Source organism: Molossus molossus, unplaced genomic scaffold, assembly GCF_014108415.1.
Source record: "Molossus molossus isolate mMolMol1 unplaced genomic scaffold, mMolMol1.p scaffold_m16_p_15, whole genome shotgun sequence".
In the NCBI taxonomy this organism is placed as follows: Eukaryota; Metazoa; Chordata; class Mammalia; order Chiroptera; family Molossidae; genus Molossus; species Molossus molossus.
Genome location: NW_023425350.1, coordinates 20953233 through 20968169, shown reverse-complemented (window position 1 = coordinate 20968169; position 14937 = coordinate 20953233). Strand labels below are relative to the sequence as shown.

At 48.3% G+C, this 14937-nt stretch overlaps 1 protein-coding gene across 4 annotated transcripts in view; it reads right to left on the bottom strand.

Annotated features, from left to right (window-relative positions):
- Window positions 1-1597: 1597 nt before the first annotated feature.
- Window positions 1598-14937, bottom strand: part of TTC27 (tetratricopeptide repeat domain 27) — a 162549-nt gene continuing 149209 nt past the window's right edge. For 2 of the 4 annotated variants that reach the window (XM_036263220.1, XM_036263221.1), the window contains 4 exons: window positions 9590-9787; window positions 8264-8375; window positions 3470-3570; window positions 1613-1810 (listed from right to left, as the gene is read on the bottom strand). In XM_036263220.1, the coding sequence (XP_036119113.1) occupies window positions 1688-1810; window positions 3470-3570; window positions 8264-8375; window positions 9590-9787 (534 nt within the window). In that variant the 3' untranslated portion in view covers window positions 1613-1687. Of the gene's footprint in view, window positions 1811-3469; window positions 3571-8263; window positions 8376-9589; window positions 9788-14937 lie in introns of all 4 variants that reach the window. The other 2 variants (XM_036263218.1, XM_036263219.1) reach the window with 2 other exon arrangements.

The window sequence follows — 14937 nt, the reverse complement described above, 5'->3', positions numbered from 1 at the left end:
CCTTTCTACCTTGAACCCAAACGTGAATAAACTGGAATAAAAACTAAAACTTAGGAGCTCTTCTTCAACCACTTGTTTCCTGAACTCTATGCACTTTTTCATATTTATCTGTTTTTTACTGGGGTTCACAGCTAGGTACTGATAAATAACTTGTCTTAAAACCTCACTCTGTCCATCCGTCCATCTGTCCATCCATGTACCCACCTGTTCCCGAATGGCTTCTATAAAAGATCCGAGTGAGCACTGAATGTTAACTCATGCTACCCTCATTTTCTGGGTCTTCCGCAGAGTTGCCGTGTCTCCTGGAAGAGAAACGGTTTGGGGCATACATGAACTTCTTGTTGGCCAGTACGAGACTACGAAAGAGAAGCCGGTGGGTAAGGAGTGGAAGCACTGGAAATCATTCACAACCGAAATCCATTGATGAATGTCTTTAAAGACTGTTTTTTTTATGTTCAGGATACTTATATTTATGGATTATGTATTTTTAAATTCCCAAAGGCAGCTGAAATTCACAAAGATGCAAGTAATAGAAATTAATGCATATTTAAAAAATATATATGGAAAAAAGCAAGGGTCAAATGACTTGCATGGAACCCCAAATCCAACAACCTGAGCCAGCGCTCAGAATTCCTCACCAGGATTTTTCTAGAAAGATGATTAAGCTCAGCTGCTGCCTTCAGTGTGTGTTTCCATGCACATTACTAAGAAAGCATCTTGCTCTGGCACGTGTGGGACGTGGCACTGTTCATGGCTGTCGTCACTCACAGCAACCTTCTTTTTTTTTTTTTTATCCTCACCCGAGGACATTTTCCCATTTTTTTGTTCAGGTAGAGTGGGAGGGAGAGAGAGGAACAGAGAGAGAGAGAGAAACATCGACGTGAAAGGAACACATCGAGTGGCTGCCACCCGCACGACCAACCAGGGCCAGGGACAAACTGCAACCGAGGTACGTGCCCTTAGCGGGAACCGAACCCGGGTCTCTCAGGACCGCAGGCCGACGCTCTAACCGCTGAGCCAAACCGGCCAGGGCACAGCAACCTTCTTAAACGACCATCTCCAGGGCTGGCGGTGTACACGAGCGTCGGCCTGGCTGCCAGTACTAATGGGTGAGGCAAGGTTTGAGTTATGCTATTTCTCTTCTTGCATTTTCCTGGTTTAGAAGTTAAACCATGCCCACATTTCTAAGTTAGCCAAGCCTGTATCTTTCTGACACAGACACAAAATCTCACCAAGTGTCAAGGTTTCCATCACCAAATCCACTCTTGTATCACTTTTGGACAATAGAGCAGACAATCTAATGATTCCACAAACTTGTAGTATGTGGGTTTTTGTGTTTTTCTTTTCCTGTTTAGACCAAGTTTTTCCAAAGAATGATCTAATCATTTTAGGCTGAGAGAGAATAAACCCTATGCTAAAAAAATAAAACTATAATTTGTTTTGCTTTTTGCTGAAATACCTCAAGAATAATATAAAACACTAAATTCATCTATAACTAAGCTAAAAAAAATAGGAGACTTTTCACTAAAGTACTTCAGGAAATGCAAACATTTGGAAAAATCACAAAAACAAGAATGCTAGCCATAAAGGAGAACTTTATTTTACACATCGATCTCCGTGTTCCGGGTACGCAGGTGTGAGGGAGCCCAGCGGGGGGCGGGCACCTCTCCCGGAAACGGCCCGACGGTCAGCACCGACTCCGAAGCTGGTCGCTCAGGCCCTGCAGCGCGACGGCCACGTCGTCCATGGCTGCTACCTCGGCGGCCAGCTCCGCGGACACTGCTCCACTCGCCACATCTGGGAACAGTTGCTGCAGCACAGAGGACAAGCAGAAACAGTACAGAATGAAACTCCCTTTGCACAGACCCCACATCGGAGCAGCGAGGGCAGGACGTGCTCCGCCCCCCTGGACGGGACAGGCTGCAGCGCCAGGAGGGCTCGCGGCCCGGGTTCTGTCCTTCCAAATGGCTGCTGTGGACACTGGTCAGTCAGGTCAGTGTCAGGGGATGGATTTTGGATGAATGGGTATTATTCATCCAAAGGAAACAGACTGATTCATTGTGTATACAAGCAAAAATATTTTGTATTCACGTTCAGCTTAATCAGACCCTTTTTGCTAATTATTTCAAAATTAATAACAACTAAGGACTCAGAGGCCATAAAGATGACCAAGATTTGGTAAAAGAAAACAAATAAACGGGCACAATAAAATCAGAGCAAAGGCGCTCTCGCCGCCAGCGGAGCCGCCCGAGGCCCACTGCCGCTCTGCCCGGGCGCCCGGGCCTGCTGAGCCCTCCAGCAGAGCCGCCCGAGGCCCACTGCCGCTCTGCCCGGGCGCCCAGCCCGCTGAGCCCTCCAGCGGAGCCGCCCGAGGCCCACTGCCACTCTGCCCGGGCGCCCAGGCCTGCTGAGCCCTCCAGCGGAGCCGCCCGAGGCCCACTGCCGCTCTGCCCGGGCGCCCAGCCCGCTGAGCCCTCCAGCGGAGCCGCCCGAGGCCCACTGCCGCTCTGCCCGGGCGCCCAGCCCGCTGAGCCCTCCAGCGGAGCCGCCCGAGGCCCACTGCCGCTCTGCCCGGGCGCCCAGCCCGCTGAGCCCTCCAGCGGAGCCGCCCGAGGCCCACTGCCGCTCTGCCCGGGCGCCCAGGCCTGCTGAGCCCGGAGGCTGGCAGCGCGGGTCTGCGGGCTGCATGTGTGAGCTGAAGGTATGCGTTTTCTGTGTCCAACCTGAGTCGCCCATCGACCTTAACATTTCCTGTCAAATCCACATACAAACTACTCACTATTTTTTCTCTAAATCAGTTTTCATCGCATAAGTCTTTTTTATTTTATTTTTTTATCCTCACCCGAGGACATTTTTCCAGTTTTTTGTTCAGATAGAGTGGGAGGGAGAGAGAGAGAGAGAAACATCGACATGAAAGGGACACATCGAGTGGTCACCACCCGCATGACCAACCAGGGCTGGAGACAAACTGCAACCGAGGTACATGCCCTTAGCGGGAACCGAACCCAGGTCTCTCTGGACCGCAGGCCAACGTTCTAACCACTGAGCCAAACCGGCCAGGGCGCATATAAGTCTTTTTTAAAGGAAACATTTCTGCATTACTGTAAATGAGAAATAAGCAAAAATATTCGTGAAGCTGTAAGTCTGATGTGCTGGTTCCACCCAGGGCGCCCACAGTGGCCGATGTGCCGCAGGCTGAGCGTGTAAGAAGCAGAGAGAGCTGTTCTCCTCGAGCGCAGAGAGGACGTGCAGGGCTGCTGTGAGCAGACCCTAAGAGTCCTGGCTCACCCACACTCAGGGTGGTCCACCCTGGGCCCATCCTCACCAGTGCCCATAACTGCATGGGGGCTAATATCAAAAATGCAATGTGGACCTAAGTGAGCCCTGACGTGAAAGATTTAAGAGCACTTGGCTGATACAAAAGACCGTTTTCCATCTGGCACTTCTAGGCAACTCCCGGCCCCAGTACCTTTGCTTTGGAGGACAAGCCACGCAAGTTCAGTCGAGCTGAAGAAAGCGCCTGCACGGCCTCCTGGGGGCTGGATCTGCTTTCGCTGCATCTCACGGCCACTGGGGAGACAGGACATCCACAGAGACTGCCGGTGAGGGTCACAGGTCACCCCACCGCTGCTTATCAAGATTTCATAGCAATAGACTTTAGACATATCTCTCCAAGGAAAGTTTTTAATTTGGAAAAAGGATAATAATTATGAGCATAATTCTCCCCTTTATCTTTCTTTAAGAAGGATGACTTACTAGTAAAAAGAGAATTTTGAGAAAAATAGGTGAATTTTGGTGAGTTACAGATCATTGGTAAGAGACTACACACACACACACACACACACACTGAAATCAGGCAGAAACAGACAAATCGAATTGAACAGAAAGTGCCCACAGAGGACAAAACAGATGGGCACTGTCAGTGTGAGGTCTCTGGTACAGTGTCCCAAATGGGGATCCACACTTGCTGATGGCACCAGCCCGAGGAAGTGACGTGGCAGACATCTACAGCTCAGTTTCTACTGCCATTCCCCACCCAGTGTCTGCATCGCCATCTGGGAGAACCGACACCAACAACCTGTGAGCTGGCACTTCGGACGTGACCACGGTCAGGCTCGGGCCCTGAGCCACGCCTGGCCTCCGCAAGGAGTGGGGGAGAATGAAGTCTATCATTCTGGGGTGCCCATTTTCCTAAAACTTGAAATTATGAAGGGGGCGTAACCCTTCCTGGCAGAGGACCAGCTATTAACGTTTTGTTTTTTTTTATCCTCACCCGAAGATATTTTTTCATTTTTTGTACAGATAGAGTGGGAGGGAGAGAGAGGAAGGGAGAGAGAGAGAGAAACATCGACGTGAAGGGACACATCGAGTGGCTGCCACCTGCACGACCAACCAGGGCCGGGGACAAACTGCAACCGAAGTACGTGCCCTTAGCGGGAACTGAACCCGGGTCTCTCCGGACCACAGGCCGACGCTCTAACCGCTGAGCCAAACTGGCCAGGGCCCAGCTATTAAAGTTTAATAAGAACAAGCAAAGAGCTTGTTTTTGCATAAGAGCTTGTAAAGAGTGTAAAAATATAATGCCCGGTATTTCTCCACTGATCTGTTCTTGTTTTTGTTCCTCTGAATGATGCTCACTGCAAACACAACAGTAACCACACGACACTTACACTAAGGCATGCACCAACTGAAATCCACTCAGCACCTAGCTCTTAGCCCAGGGCAGGAAACAGATTTCTCTTTGCACGTGGCCTTGCTCAGTCGGTGGAGTTACCTGACGAACAGTTTTGTCACTCGTCACTGTATCTCCCATGGCTGGCGAGAACTGGGTCTGACATTCCTACTTCAAAATAATAACTAGACTCTGACATTTCTCAGCTAAGCAGTGAAAAGATGCATGGTCATCGGCAATGTTAAAGACATGTCCAAAAAGCTTAACCCACAGAGAGGGAGGATTCGGGTGTTTGTGTCCCTCAGCAAAGGAAAGTTGTAACTACCATGGCTGAGGTATTTGGGCTGATTAATACCTAACTTACATCAGAAACAGCTGTGATTCTTTTTTCAATCCTTTATTTTCATTCTGAGAAAAAAAAAATAGAGCAAAAAGACAAACATACACTCTATTAACCCCCTTCCTCAATCCCATTTCCAAAAGGCATTTGGGATGGAGATAGACAATAGACAGATAAAAAGACAAACAGAGCAAATTAGAGCGAGCGAGAACCTGCCACTCCAAGCACCAGGAGATCCAGGACAGTGTTTCCTCCAGGCACGTTGTAGCTAAAATGCAAAACTGTTATTTTAAAAGTTTCTGGATGGCAAAGAAGGACGGACCTTTTGCTGGTCGTTCCCAGAAAACAGAACGCCAAGGCCACAGACGAAGACCAGCACACAGACGACAGGCGCGCGGTGACCGCACAGGCGCAGGAAGGGCTCCCACACTGTGCAGAGACTGCACTAGCTTATCCAGCTTCCCGAAGCACACGGCTCTTCTCAAGAAATAGCAATCCAGCCCTGCCTGCGGTCCGGAGAGACCCGGGTTCGGTTCCCGCTAAGGGCACGTACCTCGGTTGCAGTTTGTCCCCGGCCTTGGTTGGGGTTGTATGGGTGGCAGCCACTTGATGTGTCCCTTTCACGTTGATGTCTCCCTCTCCCTCTCCCTCTCCCTCTCTCTCTCCCTCCCTCCCTCCCTCCCACTCTGTCTGAACAAAGGATGGAAAGGTATCCTCGGGTGAGGATAAAAAAAAAAGAACTAGCAATCCAGGAGGGAATACATGACGTGGAGAGTTTATTTATTTACTTATTTATTTATTATTTTTATCCTCACCCGAGGACATTTTTGCATTTATCTTCACAAAGAGCGGGAGAGAGAGAGGGAGGAAGAGAGAGTGAGAAACATCGATGTGAGAGAGACACATCAAGTGGCTGCCACCCATACAACCCCAACCGGGGCCAGGGACAAACTGCAACCAAGGTACGTGCCCTTATCGGGAACCAAACCTGGGACTCTGGTCCGCGAGCCGACGCTCTAACTGCTGAGCCAAACCCGCCAGGGCTGATGTGGAGAGTTTTTTTTTAATCCTCACCCGAGGACATTTTTCCATTTTTTGTTCAGATAGTGTGGGAGGGAGAGAGAGAGAGAGAAACATCGACGTGAAAGGGACACATCGAGTGGCCGCCACCCACACGACCCAACCAGGGCCGGGGACAAACTGCAACCAAGGTACGTGCCCTTAGCAGGAACCGAACCCGGGTCTCTCCGGACCGCAGGCCGACGCTCTAACCACTGAGCCAGGGCTGATGTGGAGAGTTTTTCAACGTTACATTTCCGTTTCAGAACTGGGTGAGGTGGAGAACAGTGCCAGGGCAAAAGATGAAACAAGAGGAGAGAGTAACAGGACCCAGCCCCCCACCGAGCGCCGGCACACAGCAGCAGCAGAGGAAGGATGAGATTCACCCCCAGAGGCAGACCGTCACTGGAACGAGCGCTGCGCGTCCCCCCCACGGGTGCTCAGTGCGGTGGGAGCACCAACACCGTGGTGCAAGTCGAAGGAGGACTTCAAAGCACAGACACTTGCTTTTCTCCAAGCACCGCCCTGATGAAAAGAGGTAACTTGAAGATGCAAAATGAAGACCTTTTCCCTACAGCACTCCTCTAACCTGCAAGTTTATACGTGACAGGGTTACCACCATCCCTCAGTGAACACAGAAAACACCTTGGCTTTGACGGTTTACGGCCAGCTTTTCACAGAAGTGCTTAGGGTTGGCAGGTTGAAGATCAATTCTTCAAAGCCAACTGCACCCTGATATGATTACATACATAACACAGCTTCATGTGTGTTTCCCCAAACACAAGGCCGAAGGCATGAGGACGCGACTCCAGCTGTGCCCACCCAGCGCGAGGCCAGCACAGCCGCCTGCACCCCGGCCAGGTCGGCCAACCTCCTTGCGCCTCCACAGTCACGTCCGGCCTTCCCGCGTCCCAGCCACGAGAGTGGAGCACGTCCGCCTACCTGCCAAGGGGTAGGTGGCTCAGGAACCTGGATAGCTACGCATTTTTTATCAATGATCTCAAAAGCCATAGTAGAATTATTAACTACTAAGCCCATTTCTAACTTGTTTAATATCACTATGTCTTTCAAGGCAAGTTAAACTTTATCCTTGTTCTCCTTTTTCTCTCTTTAGAGTCCTCATCATAAAGCTCAGATGTGCTACCAGAAGGAACCAGAGGTGGGTAGGAAAGCAGGGGATTCACATTCAAACCTGTGTAAGATACTGGTAAGTATTTTTTTAATTCACATTTTTCATTTATGTTTGTGTTTTCATTTATTCTTCACAACTACCATAGGTTGGTTTACCCCCCTTTTTCCAATGAGCGCGCTAAGGCTCAGAGAGATTAAGTCATTTGCCCAGAGTCACCCAGCAAGTGTGTGGCAGAGCAGACCTGGCCCTCGGGCTCCCGGATCCTGGAGCCCTGTCCTCCCATGCGCCCTCACTGCCCCCCGTTTGCTATGACCAACAGCTACAGACGAATTTAGAGGAGGACGTTCAGTCTTGTGATTCAGTTCTTACCACTGTGGCTTCATTATTTCATTTGAATTGCAACCCCAGGGCATCACACCCATAATCCAATATAAATATAAAAATGCATCACTAAGTTTAGCTAGTATATTTTTTCATTAATGCAAATAATTAAAAGCAGCCTTTACCTGGAATATATTTACCCACAGGTATACAATTTTATACATATGGTTACTCTTCCCCTCAAGTATCACTCACTACATTCTCAAAGATACTTGATTACATAGTTTTAAATTTCTTTTACATATTTAACAGCTCTTTGTATATTGCTATGTGTCCCAGAAATCTATATATTTTATGAATAAATACTTTCATCTATAAAGGAAGACTATGCGTCAGGAGAAGTTAACAGATATCCTCAACACTACATAATCAACGCAAGCAGACAGACGTGTGAGGCGTGAAGGTCAAACACGGCTGTGAAGATACTGCAAGTCTCTGAAGTTTCTAATACCTGTCACTCATTCAAATGGTGGTTAAGCCTCTATCCTATCTTCTTATTGCTTGAAAGTGCCTGCTACATAGTAGCTGGTCTATAAATGTTTGCTGATTAAATAGAACAGTTTCAATCTAAAAAAATAATCTGAAATTACATGTAATGAAACTTTACTTTTGACTACTGCTTTTCTCTCATCAGTAAAGTACATGAGTATGCGTGGACAGCAAGCGCCACGCCCAGTACCGTGTGCCAGCTCTAAGACTCTCCCCACCAGCTTCTTAAACAACGCGGTATCTTTCTCCCAACAACTGGACTGTATGTCGCACTTGTACGCCTTAGAGAGATACTGGAACGCCTGAGGAAAGAAAAAGGACAACATTCAGAGTAACAAGTGGAATCCACACCTCAGACTGCTCCTGGAAGTCATACGGAACTAACTGCAACTTGAAACCAGCATCTGTGGGACCCCTGGCTCTCTCCTGGTCTGAGAAGGGTGCGGAGGCAACCTAACAGCCATCAGCAATGACATCAAATGGGTGTGTCTGGACGGAGACACTTCCCTCCAAACAGAAACATACACATGCCCAGTTTGGAAATTTATAAGAAGTGCACACATTTCCTTACCATCTGTAGCCATCAGCTTAAGGGACCAGTTAAGAGAATGAAGTGAGACCTTGATGAAGCTATGGAGTTACTGGGCGGTGAGTCAATTCACAAGTGTTTAAGACACTTCCTTTTACAACACAATTCTTGAGGGCGAAGTCACAGATCAGAGAATTCAGAGTACCCTGAATTCCATACAGACCAGGGAACACGTGATTCAAGAGGCCATGGAAGGACAAAAAGCGGGCGTGGGCGCGGGCGGGTGTCCAGCTGACGAGGCTCTGGGAGAAGCCAGCTGGGTGGGCCAAGGGAGGAGAGGACGGCTGGAATCCCCCAGGTTGGCTGTGCTGTGGCTAACTCCAAACACATGCAGGACTGCACCTGATTTGTTGTGTGTGTGTGTGTGTGTGTGTGTGTTTTAAAGAACACAACTGTCCCAAACCGGAAAGTCTGGAGGCCACTGTCAGTTCTAAGGTACAAGGCCAAAGGCACAACAAGAGTGTAAGCAGTGTGCTGGGGCCCCCAGGGCCACTCTGTCACCACTCCATGTTTAGGCTTTAAAAGCTCTTCTCCCATATTCCTATTTGTTCCTTGTTCTTTTTCCCTTTCATAGTCCCCATCTCAGAGGTAAACCCTCTTTCAGTCCTGAGCAAGGAGCCTGCGGAGGCACAGAGGACATCACAACAGCCAGCCATGTGCCGCAGCCCTGGTAGGCAGGGAAGCAGCTTGGAGAGACCCTCTGGCAGGACACAACAACTGCATAAGAAACATCCTTGGACAGAGAAAAGATGAATGCTTACAAGTCTTAACCTGCCCACAATTCAAAGTGCTTACATTAAAGACTGAATCAAAATGGAAAACTTGAGCACATTCATCTTATCTTTCAAACCATTCAACTTTCCTCCAACCATCAAACAGCAGATCTGCTGCACAATTTCCACCCCAGAGCAGCAGCGGAGGACTTGCCTTTTCGTTGTCCGCAGGCTTCTCGCTCTGCCCGTTCCCATACACCTCGGCGTACAGCCTCCAGAGCTCCCCGTCATTTGTCACTCTCGACGTGACTCTGCCCAGTAACTCCTGCAGCTTTCCTTTGAGGCCGGCTGCGACATCGCCGCTGCGGTCGGTCATCCCATCATTCACTGCCCTCACCAGGATTTTAAGGACCTTAAAAAAATGCACAGAAGAAACTGGTAAGTTAGAAACAACCAAACAATAACAAAAACAAAGGTAACTATCACCATCTTCAATGACAATGACAAGCCTCGTGAGATCTGTGAGAATATCATCCTTACACTTTTTAAAAAACAAAAGTCGAGCCACCCTGAGCCACGCTGGAGAACTGCATGCTGATGGCCTCTCTGGGCCCTTTCAGGCCCTGCAGGCTTCCCTCCCGGCAGAGCTCAGGCGCCCTCCTCCTCCTGCCGTGCTGTGAGTGACCAGGCCTCCCTGCTCCCACATTTACCACGTCTACCCTGACAGCGTGCGCACTGCTCCAGCCAGACTCCTCCCGGGCCCGTGATTGGGCCCCGCAAACCCCCCAGCACGGCTCGTCCATGTCTCACACTCCGTCTTCCCAAGAGTGAAAACAGATCCCAGGTGCCTCTTCCTTAAAGAGGTCCCGGCTCGTCCTGACTGTTGACTGATAAGCTGCTAATGCATCTGCACTAGGCACACAGGGTACCCAGAAGGTATCTCTTGTCCTTCCAACTACCCAGGTCCCCTCACCACCTGGCAATTTCCTGGCTGTCTCGCTTTTCTTTAGCCTTTACACTGTCTATCCCAGATGCTTGGGATGCAGGCCGAGGGCTGAGCCCCACCGCAGGTTACACAGGTGACACAAGGCACCTCTGTGCTATCTGTATTAGACGACGGATCTCAAGGCAGCTTCCTAGAGGCAATGAGAGTGCATCCTCAATCATCCACTGCTGTGACGGGGATCTACCTGCAGAATCAGCTTGACCTCGCCCAGGGCTGACGGCACTGGCATCGCCCGCGGGCATTTTGGTGTGCATCCTGGATGAAGATGTCGATCCACCCTGGACCGAGATTCTGCATTTTTCAAGCCCCAGGTGATGCCGAGGTTGACGGTCTGCAGACCACACTGTGAGCAGCAAGGTTCCAGAGAGAGGGTGCCCACATCTCTGTTTTCACTCTGAACTTCAGGGCGAGGCCCACATCTCATCAGCGTGTATCACCAGGGTGCCTGGCACGCAGCACTGACTCATTAAATATAGGTGCCCAAAAGGAAGACTGAACGAGCACGCCTCTCTCAGAAAGTGCGTCTAGCAGACACGCACCCGGGTGTCACCTAGCCCCTGGTGCCGAGCCACGCGTGAGACGTGGCCGAGGAAATGAGGCCCCTGCACTGTGAACAATCGGGAAGGTGAGCTCAGACTTATGGTCCTAATTACACACAGTGATAAAAGTCGACAGGAAAACACTCAATTGTGTTTTTCCTTTCTTGTTTGGACGAGGTATATTATCTCTGCCTATAAATTCACGTTACAATCCCACATGTGTAGTTTTAAATCGTAAAGTAATGAAATTCATACTACAATCCCATTCATGGTTTTAAATCTGAAAGTAAGAATACAGAAGAAAGTGCATCAATATGCACCACTCGTTTTAAATGCTCAGTCTGTAAACATTTCAAGAATCAACGTGTTTTGAAAGTGATAGTCTATTAAAATAATTACTAACGTGTACAAAAGCAGCATACTAAATTAGTAAAGTATTTTATTTTTTCTGGGACCTCAGTTGGCACAACATCCATCCCCTCACGACAGCCTACGGGCGGGAACAATGAGGGGACTCTGGGCCTTCCTGCCAATGACAGGGAGAGCTGCCGAGACGGCACGTGAGAGCTGGATCTGAACCCACAGCCCGCTCCTGGTTCTTGCTCTCAAGCTTTTGCCATATTAATTTAGGAAGCACAGCTCCTTACCCCTCTGTTATCTCTTCCTTACTAACAGTAAGTTCTTCTACATGGGAAAGATTTCTCTTTTATAAACTATGTATGCTAGTAAATTTGATCATTATATTATCATTTCTGAACCAAATTTTGAATCAAGCAAACCAAGACAGGCTTCTGTGATTTTTTTAAATTAAAAATTTCTCCAATTGCCTGGCCAGTGTGGCTCAGTGGACTGAGCGTCCTTCTATGGACTGAGAGGTCCCAGTTTGATTCCCAGTCAGGGCACATGCCCAGGTTTCAGGCTCAATCCCCAGGGGAAGGGGGGGGGGGCGTGCAGGAGGCAGCCAACTGATGTTTCTATCTCTCGCTCTCTGAAAAAAAAATCAATAAAAACATATTTTAGCCCTGGCCGGTTTGGCTCAGCGGTTAGAGTGTTGGCCTGCGGTCCAGAGAGACCCGGGTTCGGTTCCCGCTAAGGGCACATATTTCGGTTGCAGTTTGTCTCCAGCCCTGGTTGGTCGTGTGGGTGGCAGCCACTCGATGTGTCCCTTTCACATCAACGTTTCTCTCTCCTCTCTCTCTCTCTCTCTCTCTCTCTCTCTCCCCCCTCTCTCTCCCTCCCACTCTATCCGAACAAAAAATGGAAAAATGTCCTTGGGTGAGGATAAAAAACAAAAAACATATTTTAAAAAAATAAAAAATTTATCCAAGACATCGGAACTAATGAAATTAAAAAGAGAAAATAAAATTCCCAAACAAAAGCACTACTAACATTACAGTGAATTTCTTTCTAGTCTTTTTACTATGTGTACATTTTTAAAAACATAATACTAAGTAAACTGTTTTATCTTACCTTTTTCTTTAAATTTTTTTTTTTTTTTATCCTCACTGGAGGATATTTTTCTATTTATCTTCAGATAGAGTGGGAGGGAGAAAGAGAGAAACATTGACGTTAGAGGGACACATCGAGTGGCTGCCTCTCACACAACCCTGACCAGGGCTGGGGACAAACCGCAACTGAGGTACGTGCCCTTGGCTGGAATTGAGCCCACGACTCATTGGTCTGCAGGCCAATACTCTAACCACTAAACCAAACCAGCCAGGGCTTATCTTACCTTTCTCACTGAACATCATGTTGTAGAATTTTTTCATGCTTTCATATAAAATAGATCATTTTAATAGATTCGAAATATTCTGTTGTGTTGAAGACCACATCTAATGATGCCCCGCAGTCGGGTAGTCGGGCTGTGTTCACGTGTTATCACTGTTGTTATTACTATTGTAAATAGCATGTCAATGTATTTCTTTGTGACTAACGGTGTTTTTCACACTAAAGCTCTCCTTTGGTCAGAACAGCGATTTTCAACCTTTTTCATCTCATGGCACACATAAACCAAGTACTAAAATTCTGTGGCACACCAAAATATATATTTTTTGTCAATCTGACAAAAAAATAGGTATTATTTAATTCATTCACACTGGATGGCTATTGTGTTGGCCATTGTCATTTTTTTTTTTTTTTGACAATCTAAGGGAAAAGAGGTCAGTGTCCCTGACTAAATAGTCAGGTATTTCACATTTTAAGAATTCTTGGGGCACACCGATTGAAAATCTCTGGGTTAGAATACCAGGAACAGAATTATGGAGTCAAGGGAATGAACATTTTACAACTCTAGAGATAAGTTAGGTAGTTTCTAAAAGGTCTCAATCAAGCCATATACCCACCAGTCATATACGAAAATGTATCCTTTCCATCAGCACGGGGTATACATATTTTTTAAATCTTTGATATTTTGTTCTACTAATGGTATATACAGCTGTTATCCTGAATTTCATTTATTTTATTATTAGTGAACTAAAATCTCTTTCTAAATGTTTGTGGAACAAATATCTTTCCTTTTTAAGACATTTAAATTTTTTCTTAATTTGTGTTGAGCTCATTTTGTCCCAAGGTCAAACAGTTCTATTGTTAATCTCCACGATGGAGACGAGGCAGCGCAGGCTGATGGGCTGACACGAGTGAACGCGTGCGGACCTGGAAGATGGGCCCGGCTGGTCCAGTCCAGTGAAGAAGGTGGGGAAGTGCGACAGGCGGACCAAGAAGACCTTCTGGCTGTGCCTATTCTCCCCACACACACTGTGAGCCCAGTGCCAGCCGTCAGGGCAGAGGCCCGACTAGGGGGAAGCAGACAGGAATAGGCCCAGGAGGCCTCGCTGGCCCCAAAAGCTGTCTCTTCACTTACTTGCCCCCCACATGCTGAGGTTGGGTGACTACCAGAGAAGATGGGCAATGGAAGAGAATGGACCCTGGCAGAGGTAAGGGGGTGTCCTGAGGGGCAGGACCACTCGGTGGGAGGAGGGGCAAAGTATATCCAAGCGGTGAGTTCTCCCTGTGGTCCAAACTCATCAGGTGGGGCACAAGGTAGGCCCTGGGCTTTGCTCTAGCCCCTCCCATCAGGCGCACATTGCCGGAAGAGCCATACCCCCCGGGGACTATGAGCCAACAGGGACAAAACTGCAAAGGTACAACCACGATGCAACACACTGAACAGCCCACATGAAAAGAATGAAGGGGCCCCATGGAGGGACACTTTCAACTCGCTTACAGATCTTCTGGAAGGTCCGAGAGAAAAACAAAGGACTAGTGAGCTCCCCTGGGCCACTGTATATATGGGGAGAAAACCAGTGTGAGGCCTGAGCCCGGAGTTAGAGTCACTGTCACAGAGAAGGAAAGGGAGAGGGTTCTGCAGAGGAAACTAGGAAGCCACAGCAGGTAAGGTAGGAAGAGTGACATCCTGGAAGTCAAGGAAAGTGGTCAAGAAGGAAGGCAGGACCGACTGTTAAATATGGCCAAGAGGCAGACACCTGAAGCTGACAGCGGTCCCTGGATGTGGCGGCAGGGACCTTGACAACAGCACCTCAAGTAGACAGGTGGAGAAAAGCCTAACGGGCAGGGCTTCCAGAGAGGATGGAGCAGGGAAGTGGCAGCCGTGTGGGGAGACGCTGCAGAGTCGGCTAAAGGGCAGCAGACACAGCCGGTGGCTGGGAGGACGTGTGCGTGCACGAGTATTCACACAGTTTGGGAACATGGAGAACTTTCAAAAACTGGAGCAACAGATAAATGCATTCAGTGATACTTTCCCATTTGTAATATAACAAATTACAGAGGTAAATTCTACTCTAGAGTGATTAGAAGGGAAGGGCTACTCGCCTTTGTATCGGAAAACTAATGCCTGTAGTCTTCTCCAAAGATGATTCTCTTACTCTGGTTATTTTCTCCGGGTTCCAGACAACTATGTGGATCCGATGAGAGTTTTGAGCCCTCTTTCCAGACCATGTACTTACCCACATACACAACGTTTTGCATGGTATTTCAGGTGATAGCACAATTTCCTGAAGC